At 44.9% G+C, this 11,689-nt stretch overlaps 1 protein-coding gene across 4 annotated transcripts in view; it reads right to left on the bottom strand.

The window, feature by feature from the left end:
* Positions 1–11,689, bottom strand: part of slc8a1a (solute carrier family 8 member 1a) — a 31,494-nt gene that overhangs the window by 11,111 nt on the left and 8,694 nt on the right. For all 4 annotated transcript variants that reach the window (XM_058382288.1, XM_058382287.1, XM_058382289.1 and 1 more), the window contains exon 2: positions 3,111–4,937. In XM_058382288.1, the coding sequence (XP_058238271.1) occupies positions 3,111–4,894 (1,784 nt within the window). In that variant the 5' untranslated portion in view covers positions 4,895–4,937. The remainder of the gene's footprint in view (positions 1–3,110; positions 4,938–11,689) is intronic.

Raw genomic sequence — 11,689 nt, 5'->3', positions numbered from 1 at the left:
CTGGAGGAACAGTCCGATTAGAGGAACAGTCTGATTGAGAGGAACAGTCTGATTGGGAGGAACAGTTTTATTGGAGGAACCATCTGAATTGAGGAACAGTCTGAATTGAGGAACAGTCTGATTGGAGGAACCGTCTGAATTGAGGAACAGTCTGAATTGAGGAACAGTCTGATTGGAGGAACCGTCTGAATTGAGGAACCGTCTGAATTGAGGAACCGTCTGAATTGAGGAACAGTCTGAATTGAGGAACCGTCTGAATTGAGGAACAGTCTGAATTGAGGAACAGTCTGCTGCAGGTCTCCACTCTGTTCATGTTGAACATATATTTTATCTGCTGTAGCTGTGTGTGTGTGTTGTGTGTGTGTGTGTGTTTGTGTGTGTGTGTTGTGTGTGTGTGTGTGTTGTGTGTGTGTGTGTGTGTGTGTGTGTGCTTACAGTGGATTGATGTTTTTCCTGTATTTTTAGTAATTCAGTCCCCAGAGCATCATCTGCCCTCTGTGACCATTACACACAAACTCCAGGATAAACAAATCCCACATCTAATCTCACTCCGTTCACCAAGGGCAAGAAATACAACCAGAAAAAAATCAATACAGTACACACACACACACACACCATTGTCCACCTCTACACATCACTACCAAACATTCCACTGAACTACACACACACACACACACACACACACACACACTGTGAGCTCTGTGTGTGTCCCAGTGTATCAGAGGCTGCTGGAAATCTACATCTACACCTTATACAGACTGGAGGCAAGAGAGGTCACATGATGTCAGGAATAAAACAGGAAGTCAGCTTCAGTGTTACTGCAGTGCTCTGTGTGTGTGTGTGTGTGTGTGATGGTTTGTTAACCTGCAGATGTTTAGCCTGAAATTAAACATGCAGTAAAAGCTTAAATAAATCAGGTCTAACTGCAAAGTTTCAGGATTTTATGATTGAGATTTATTTTCCACTCCATTAATCAGAATTATTACTCCATTCTATTCTTTATACACACAAAATGCTACGCTAATTCAGGTTTAAAAAATTCAGGCATGTGCGTGTGAGTGTGTGTATGTGTGTGTGATTTATGTCATCCTGCATGCTGTCCTGTACCGTCTCACAAACTCCAAACACCATCCAGAGCCTGGCTATATAAGGAGTGCTAGCGTTAGCCGCAGCCGGTGTACTTCAAAGTGTAGCTCATCACACAGCGCTCACTCCAGCCTCAGGACGCTTTTCCATTTCAAACCGTCCGAGACCTCATGCTGTTTATCTTCTGTGGATCATATCTGCCCTCATTATATCCTCCCTCATATGGAAAATGTCACGTGATGCTGCAGATAAACAACGATGTGACAGGGTGTGTGTGTGTGTGTGAGGAGAAATTCCAGCTCCTGACAAGTGAAGGAAGGAAACTCCCAACGATGTAGTTACTTTAATATGGAACATTTCCTTCAAAAGTCTGATAAATTCCAGCTGTGGAAAAGTCTCGACGCTTCAGTTCAGAATTAGCAATGTGCTAGCAGCTAGCCTGCCTCATTCATCCACACGGTAGCTGACTAAGCTCTTGCTAATCTCATTTTCATTCACATAATAATGTCATTTACTTACAAAATAATGAACACTTCCTGTCTGCACAGTGTCCCTCCATGCTAGCAGTGGATGCTAAGTTCCTCTCTCGACATTTTGTTTCCAAATGCACACACTACTGCACTACATTTTCTGGACTAGTTCATTGTGTTAGCTTCAGACTAGCATGTGCACTGTAGGTGCGGTACTCCAGGAATTTCAGGACTGGTCATTTCAGGTGCTAAACTATCCCGATCACCTCAAAGCCACACTGGAGTAGATTAGCATGATCACAGTTGTAAATGTGAGTTATTCAGATTTATTTATCACACCATATTGATAAACATGGAGTGACATTTCATCACAGATCAGAATCTGAAACTCTTCAGTGAACTAGCCTAACTAACTAGAATCTTCAGTTGTCCTTCTGGGAAAACCCCTGAAAGATCTTTGTAGAACCATTCAAGGGGTTTTCACATATGCATGTGGTTCTGGTTCAGTTACAAAAGAGAAATTAAATTCAGTACTATAAGTCTGACTCTGCTTTCACTCACAGAAACAAACAGACCTTCAAATTTACCTCCATAAATCAGGTCATTAGGGTCACCTGACCCTGACGTCTGAAACGTTAATATAATAAGAGGTAAGTTCCGGCCACCTGAGGAACCTGAGGTATGAAGCTGTGAAGACTGAGGGGAAGTGGGTGAATGGAGAGGCAGCAGAGAGGAACAATAAACAGGTAAAGTGTCCAGGACATTGATTCCTAGATGGTTAGTGAGAGCTTCATTCCAGGAGACTCCAGTTAGCATGAAGAAATTAGCATTGTGCACACTTTACTACAAATTCAGCATTATTGATTAAAGAGGATGACCTCAGACTACTTCCTGCAGCACAGCAGTATGGACTACACGCTGACCGCTCCACACCAGAATTAATTATTTTAGAACATGTCATTAATACAGGTGAGAATGTGAAAGCTTTATAAATCTATAAGAATACACTGCAATATAAATGCTGTGTTTATAAATTTCCTTCATAGTAAACAGCACATGTAGATATGTGTGAAATATTGGGTAATATATTCTCAATAATCATTATATTATAGTATTTTTATAATGTTGTATAATACATGATTATATTATAATAATAATTATAATCATCTATTTTTAAATCTAGGTCAATATAAATATTTACCTCTGCTGTATGGGAAGGCTTTCACTCCAACCAATCAGGAGCTAACCCTGAGTCCTGTACCTGACTCTGTACCTGACTCTGTACCATGTTCCATGGTAACCTATGGTAACGGTGCCTCAACCGTTTCATCTGCTACAGTGAATGTTGTGTATCATTACAGCACATTTTATGTTTCTGTCAGACCTGAAGCACCAGTGAGGCACCCATAAAGGGGACCTACCTGTCCCTGTACCTGTTCCTTTTTTCCTGACAGTGGATAGTTGTGGATTTTTGGTAAGTACGAGTGAATTAATCTGCACCCATAATGCTGCTTATCACTTTAAATAACAAATCAATTTAGAGTAAAGACTTACGAGATCTCGTCGTTCTGGAACTCCAGGACTCCGTAGGTATCCTCAAAGTCCTCACCTCCTCCTTTAGCTGTTCCTGCGATGGTTTTATATGGAACTGCAACAACTCCTCGAGCTCCAGACATCCTCACCACCTTCACCTCCATCACCCCGATGCTCTCGCTGATGTGCATCACTGGTTCCTCAAACGTAAAGATCCCAGCGTGATCGTCATCGAAGATGGTCACCGTGGCGGTAGATGGAAGTCCTAGTCCTGCCAGGCTGTCCACGTGATTGGACATGGAATCCTCATGGTTTGTTCCTTCAGACAGAACTCTGACATTGCTCAGATGGACCAGGAAATGCTCGTCTTCTTCAAAGATGTCATCGTCAATGATCTCCACTCGGATTTCCTTCTCGGTCTCACCCGGTTTGAAGACGATGACACCCTCAGTGAACTGGTAATCGGAGCCCGCGTTGGCGGTGCCGTCTTCTGTCCGGTAGTTCACAGAAACCATGCTGGTCAAGTCTCCACCACGTCGGACCACGTTCAGAGCCACCGAGCCACAGTTTTCCAAACACTGGTATGAACCGGGATCGAAGAAGATCTTTGAGGAGAGATCATTTTCTGAAACCTCAGACCGTAGTTCATAGGTGCCGAGTGCTCTTCTGGCCTGATCTGCTGCATGTTTCTTCAGGATGTTTCCTGCACCAGTCATGAGCCTTGTGGCCTGGCAGCGATAAAATGCTCGACTCTTTTGCTGCAGGCTGAGAAGTTGGTAGTTAGCGATCTCTGCTAACTGCTCCATGTCTTTTTCTGGATGTTTCTGTTTCAGTTCCTTCAAAATCCTTGCCATTTCTCTCCTGGTTTCCTCCTCATCCATCTCCTCAGATGCATCCACAGTTCCATCGAGAAAGCTGAGCATCTGACCGTCTATTTCAACGTCTGTTTTTGATTGGAGTTCCGGTTCTCCTTCCGTCTCGATGATCATTCCTCGCTGTTTCCCAACTCTATACCTTTTGTAAACATATTTATAGAACAGAAGTCTGCGGTCAGCGACCCATGCGAACACCACACATATGGGGAAGAAGAAGAGCGTCAGTAGACCCTCCCACACCTCCACCACACCTGGAGAAATCACAGCCAGGATTAGGTAGAGCCAGGTGTAAGCAAAGATGCTCCAAGCTGCAGTGACGAAGAACACTCTGAGGTGTTTCACTTTGCGATGGTCGCCATCTGGGATGACGGACACACAAAGTCCGATAATGACGAACATGTTGAAGGCGGCGCTGCCCACGATGGTGTTCGGCCCCAGATCTCCTGCGGCGAAGTTGTGTCCACAAACCTCCACGACGGAGAGCAGGATCTCTGGAGCAGAGGATCCCAACGCCATCAGGGTGAGATTGGACACGGTTTCATTCCAGATGCGGACCGTAGTGGTGGTGGTCTCCCCGTTTGGCTTCTTGATGGTGATAACCTTCTCTTGTGATGTGATGACCTCGATGGATGCCATAAAACGGTCCGCAATGATGGAGACCCCGAGGAACATATACGCCATAGCCACGAAGTAGATGGTGGCTCTGGCCAGCTTGTCTCCAAACGACGGGTTTTTTGGCCTCCATACTGGCAGGATCACTCCTTCTTTACACTGATAGGTACCGGTGCAGTTGTCTGTGGTATTGGCTGGAACTGACATGTCATGAAGCTTGGATCCTCCAGCAGCAACATGTTGGAGCTCATGGGATAAAAAAATGACGAACAGAGTGAGTGTTAAAGGATGGAGCCATGGAGTGTCGGATTGTCCCATTTTCCTGAAGAGGTTTTTATAACTGATCTCCCGTTATCTTTCCCTGGGAGAGAGAAAACACACATCTGCAGTTAGAGTCTGAAAGGAAGCATTAAACAGGAGGATTCATGAGGTTTATTGTCATGTGTACAGAGTAAACACTGGGGTTTAGACCACACAATGAAGAGCTTACTTTGCAAGTCCAATTAAAAATAACAGAAAAGAAATACGAAAATGATTGAAATATAAACACAAGATGTGGATTTATTAAGAGTAAAAGTGTGAATCTGATGTTAATAATGAAGTTGTGGATGAGAAGGTGGCTCTCTTCTGCACAGAAACACACAGCTCCACTCAGAAGTCTGAACTCATCTTCATCACCTTCATCACAGCATGTGTGAGGAACACAGCGACACGGAGATGTTCGTGATGAGGAGTTTATCATGTATTTACTTTCTCAGAGCAGTGACCTGTACTCTCAGGGCTAGAGATTTAAACAGTCAGTGTGTGTGTGTGTGTGTGTGTGTGTGTGTGTGTGTGTGTTGATGAGTTTAAAGTAAACATTAATATTATCTGACATTTTATTTGCTGTTGCTGGTGTGAGCAGCCGTGCTGAGCGGACGTCACAAGCTGACCTTCACATGACAGGAAGTCTTCTTAGTTTTTAACTGATCAGTTACAGATGCCTTTACTAAACAAGAGCACTTTAATAAAACTCGTTTAGAGTCAGATTACAGGCTGAAAGTGGACGATGACCAGGTCATTAAACACACAGGGTAAATTTAATGGACCACTGCTTCATTTTTTGTTGCAGGATGAAGAAATGAATATTAATGTTTTAATGTTTCCTACCTCATGTAAAAAAATATAAAGAAAAACTCATCAATCCTCACTCTGATCTTCACTCTGATCTTCACTCTGATCTTCACTCTGATCTTCATTCTGATTCTTACTCTGATCCTCACTCTGATCTTCACTCTGATCTTCACTCTGATCTTCACTCTGATCCTCATTCTGATCTTCACTCTGATCTTCACTCTGATCTTCACTCTGATCTTCACTCTGATCTTCACTCTGATCTTCACTCTGATCTTCATTCTGATTCTTACTCTGATCCTCACTCTGATCTTCACTCTGATCCTCACTCTGATCTTCACTCTGATCTTCACTCTGATCCTCACTCTGATCCTCACTCTGATCCTCACTCTGATCCTCACTCTGATCTTCACTCTGATCTTCACTCTGATCTTCATTCTGATCCTCACTCTGATCTTCACTCTGATCCTCACTCTGATCCTCACTCTGGTCCTCACTCTGATCCTCACTCTGATCTTCACTCTGATCCTCACTCTGATCTTCACACTGATCCTCACTCTGATCGTCACTCTGATCTTCACTCTGATCCTCACTCTGATCTTCACTCTGATCTTCACTCTGATCCTCACTCTGATCCTCACTCTGATCCTCACTCTGATCTTCACTCTGATCCTCACTCTGATCCTCACTCTGATCCTCACTCTGATCCTCACTCTGATCTTCACTCTGATCTTCACTCTGATCTTCACTCTGATCTTCACTCTGATCCTCACTCTGATCCTCACTCTGGTCCTCACTCTGATCCTCACTCTGATCTTCACTCTGATCCTCACTCTGATCTTCACTCTGATCTTCACTCTGATCCTCACTCTGATCTTCACTCTGATCCTCATTCTGATCTTCACTCTGATCTTCACTCTGATCCTCACTCTGATCCTCACTCTGATCTTCACTCTGGTCCTCACTCTGGTCCTCACTCTGGTCCTCACTCTGATCTTCACTCTGATCCTCACTCTGATCTTCACTCTGATCTTCACTCTCATCTTCACTCTGATCTTCACTCTGATCCTCATTCTGATCTTCACTCTGATCTTCACTCTGATCCTCACTCTGATCCTCACTCTGATCTTCACTCTGGTCCTCACTCTGGTCCTCACTCTGGTCCTCACTCTGATCTTCACTCTGATCCTCACTCTGATCTTCACTCTGATCTTCACTCTCATCTTCACTCTGATCTTCACTCTGATCTTCACTCTGATCTTCACTCTGATCCTCACTCTGATCCTCACTCTGGTCCTCACTCTGATCTTCACTCTGATCCTCACTCTCATCTTCACTCTGATCTTCACACTGATCCTCACTCTGATCTTCACTCTGATCCTCACTCTCATCTTCACTCTGATCCTCACTTTGATCTTTACTCTGATCTTCACTCTGATCGTCACTCTGATCCTCACTCTGATCCTCACTCTGATCTTCACTCTGATCCTCACTGTTATCTTCACTCTGATTCTTACTCTGATCTTCACTCTGATCCTCACTCTGATCTTCACTCTGATCCTCACTCTGATCTTCACTCTGATCCTCACTCTGATCCTCACTCTGGTCCTCACTCTGGTCCTCACTCTGGTCCTCACTCTGATCTTCACTCTTATCCTCACTCTCATCTTCACTCTGATCTTCACTCTGATCCTCACTCTGATCTTCACTCTGGTCCTCACTCTGATCTTCACTCTGATCCTCACTCTGATCTTCACTCTGGTCCTCACTCTGATCTTCACTCTGATCCTCACTCTGATCTTCACTCTGATCCTCACTCTGATCCTCACTCTGATCTTCACTCTGATCCTCACTCTGATCCTCACTCTGATCTTCACTCTGATCCTCACTCTGATCTTCACTCTGATCCTCACTCTGATCTTCACTCTGATCCTCACTCTGATCTTCACACTGATCTTCACTCTGATCCTCACTCTGATCTTCACACTGATCCTCACTCTGATCCTCACTCTGATCTTCACTCTGATCCTCACTCTGATCCTCACTCTGATCTTCACTCTGATCTTCACTCTGGTCCTCACTCTGATCCTCACTCTGATCCTCACTCTGATCTTCACTCTGATCCTCACTCTGATCCTCACTCTGATCTTCACTCTGATCCTCACTCTGATCTTCACTCTGATCCTCACTCTGATCCTCACTCTGATCTTCACTCTGATCCTCACTCTGATCCTCACTCTGATCTTCACACTGATCCTCACTCTGATCCTCACTCTGATCTTCACTCTGATCCTCACTCTGATCCTCACTCTGATCCTCACTCTGATCTTCACTCTGATCTTCACTCTGATCCTCACTCTGATCTTCACTCTGATCCTCACTCTGATCCTCACTCTGATCTTCACTCTGATCTTCACTCTGATCCTCACTCTGATCTTCACTCTGATCCTCACTCTGATCCTCACTCTGATCTTCACTCTGATCCTCACTCTGATCCTCACTCTGATCCTCACTCTGATCTTCACTCTGATCCTCACTCTGATCCTCACTCTGATCTTCACTCTGATCTTCACTCTGATCCTCACTCTGATCTTCACTCTGATCTTCACTCTGATCCTCACTCTGATCCTCACTCTGATCTTCACACTGATCCTCACTCTGATCCTCACTCTGATCCTCACTCTGATCTTCACTCTGATCCTCACTCTGATCCTCACTCTGATCCTCACTCTGATCTTCACTCTGATCCTCACTCTGATCTTCACTCTGATCCTCACTCTGATCCTCACTCTGATCCTCACTCTGATCTTCACTCTGATCTTCACTCTGATCCTCACTCTGATCCTCACTCTGATCTCCCATCTCCTGATCCTCTCACTCTGATCCTCACTCTGATCTTCACTCTGATCCTCACTCTGATCCTCACTCTGATCTTCACACTGATCCTCACTCTGATCCTCACTCTGATCTTCACTCTGATCCTCACTCTTATCTTCACTCTGATCCTCACTCTGATCTTCACTCTGATCTTCACTCTGATCCTCACTCTGATCCTCACTCTGATCTTCACTCTGATCCTCACTCTGATCCTCACTCTGATCTTCACTCTGATCTTCACTCTGATCCTCACTCTGATCTTCACTCTGATCCTCACTCTGATCCTCACTCTGATCCTCACTCTGATCCTCACTCTGATCTTCACTCTGATCCTCACTCTGATCCTCACTCTGATCCTCACTCTGATCTTCACTCTGATCCTCACTCTGATCCTCACTCTGATCCTCACTCTGATCTTCACTCTGATCTTCACTCTGATCCTCACTCTGATCTTCACTCTGATCTTCACTCTGATCCTCACTCTGATCTTCACTCTGATCCTCACTCTGATCTTCACTCTGATCTTCACTCTGATCCTCACTCTGATCTTCACTCTGATCTCTCTCACTCTGATCTCCTCTGATCTTCACTCTGATCCTTCACTCTGATCCTCACTCTGATCCTCACTCTGATCCTCACTCTGATCCTCACTCTGATGCTCACTCTGATCCTCACTCTGATCCTCACTCTGATCTTCACTCTGATCTTCACTCTGATCCTCACTCTGATCTTCACTCTGATCTTCACTCTGATCCTCACTCTGATCTTCACTCTGATCTTCACTCTGATCCTCACTCTGATCCTCACTCTGATCCTCACTCTGATCTTCACTCTGATCTTCACTCTGATCCTCACTCTGATCTTCACTCTGATCCTCACTCTGATCTTCACTCTGATCCTCACTCTGATCTTCACTCTGATCCTCACTCTGATCTTCACTCTGATCTTCACTCTGATCCTCACTCTGATCTTCATTCTGATTCTTACTCTGATCCTCACTCTGATCCTCACTCTGGTCCTCACTCTGATCCTCACTCTGATCTTCACACTGATCCTCACTCTGATCCTCACTCTGATCCTCACTCTGATCTTCACACTGATCCTCACTCTGATCCTCACTCTGATCTTCACTCTGATCCTCACTCTGATCCTCACTCTGATCCTCACTCTGATCTTCACTCTGATCCTCACTCTGATCTTCACTCTGATCCTCACTCTCATCTTCACTCTGATCCTCACTTTGATCTTTACTCTGATCTTCACTCTGATCGTCACTCTGATCTTCACTCTGATCTTCACTCTGATCCTCACTCTGATCTTCACACTGATCCTCACTCTGATCCTCACTCTGATCCTCACTGTGATCTTCACTCTGATCCTCACTCTGATCTTCACTCTGATCCTCACTCTGATCCTCACTCTGATCTTCACTCTGATCTTCACACTGATCCTCACTCTGATCCTCACTCTGATCTTCACTCTGATCCTCACTCTGATCTTCACTCTGATCCTCACTCTGATCCTCACTCTGATCCTCACTCTGATCTTCACTCTGATCCTCACTCTGATCCTCACTCTGATCCTCACTCTGATCTTCACTCTGATCCTCACTCTGATCCTCACTCTGATCCTCACTCTGATCTTCACTCTGATCTTCACTCTGATCCTCACTCTGATCCTCACTCTGATCTTCACTCTGATCTTCACTCTGATCTTCACACTGATCCTCACTCTGATCTTCACTCTGATCCTCACTCTGATCCTCACTCTGATCCTCACTCTGATCCTCACTCTGATCTTCACTCTGATCCTCACTCTGATCTTCACTCTGGTCCTCACTCTGATCCTCACTCTGATCTTCACTCTGATCTTCACTCTGATCCTCACTCTGATCCTCACTCTGATCCTCACTCTGATCTTCACTCTGATCCTCACTCTGATCCTCACTCTTATCTTCACTCTGATCCTCACTCTGATCTTCACTCTGATCTTCACTCTGATCCTCACTCTGATCCTCACTCTGATCTTCACACTGATCCTCACTCTGATCTTCACTCTGATCCTCACTCTGATCCTCACTCTGATCCTCACTCTGATCTTCACTCTGATCCTCACTCTGATCCTCACTCTGATCTTCACTCTGATCCTCACTCTGATCCTCACTCTGATCTTCACTCTGATCTTCACTCTGATCTTCACACTGATCCTCACTCTGATCTTCACTCTGATCCTCACTCTGATCCTCACTCTGATCTTCACTCTGATCCTCACTGTGATCTTCACTCTGATCCTCACTCTGATCTTCACTCTGATCCTCACTCTGATCCTCACTCTGATCTTCACTCTGATCTTCACTCTGATCTTCACACTGATCCTCACTCTGATCCTCACTCTGATCTTCACTCTGATCCTCACTCTGATCCTCACTCTGATCTTCACTCTGATCCTCACTCTGATCTTCACTCTGATCTTCACTCTGATCCTCACTCTGATCCTCACTCTGATCCTCACTCTGATCTTCACTCTGATCCTCACTCTGATCCTCACTCTGATCTTCACTCTGATCCTCACTCTGATCTTCACTCTGATCCTCACTGTGATCTTCACTCTGATCTTCACTCTGATCCTCACTCTGATCCTCACTCTGATCTTCACACTGATCCTCACTCTGATCTTCACTCTGATCCTCACTCTGATCTTCACTCTGATCCTCACTCTGATCTTCACTCTGATCCTCACTCTGATCTTCACTCTGATCCTCACTCTGATCCTCACTCTGATCTTCACTCTGATCCTCACTCTGATCTTCACTCTGATCCTCACTGTGATCTTCACTCTGATCTTCACTCTGATCCTCACTCTGATCCTCACTCTGATCTTCACACTGATCCTCACTCTGATCTTCACTCTGATCCTCACTCTGATCTTCACTCTGATCCTCACTCTGATCTTCACACTGATCCTCACTCTGATCTTCACTCTGATCCTCACTCTGATCTTCACACTGATCCTCACTCTGATCTTCACTCTGATCCTCACTCTGATCTTCACTCTGATCCTCACTCTGATCTTCACTCTGATCCTCACTCTGATCCTCACTCTGATCTTCACATGGTGTTACTG

The sequence above is a fragment of the Hemibagrus wyckioides genome, linkage group LG27 (assembly GCF_019097595.1).
Source record: "Hemibagrus wyckioides isolate EC202008001 linkage group LG27, SWU_Hwy_1.0, whole genome shotgun sequence".
In the NCBI taxonomy this organism is placed as follows: domain Eukaryota; kingdom Metazoa; phylum Chordata; class Actinopteri; order Siluriformes; family Bagridae; genus Hemibagrus; species Hemibagrus wyckioides.
This window is presented reverse-complemented; position numbering and strand designations above follow the sequence as displayed.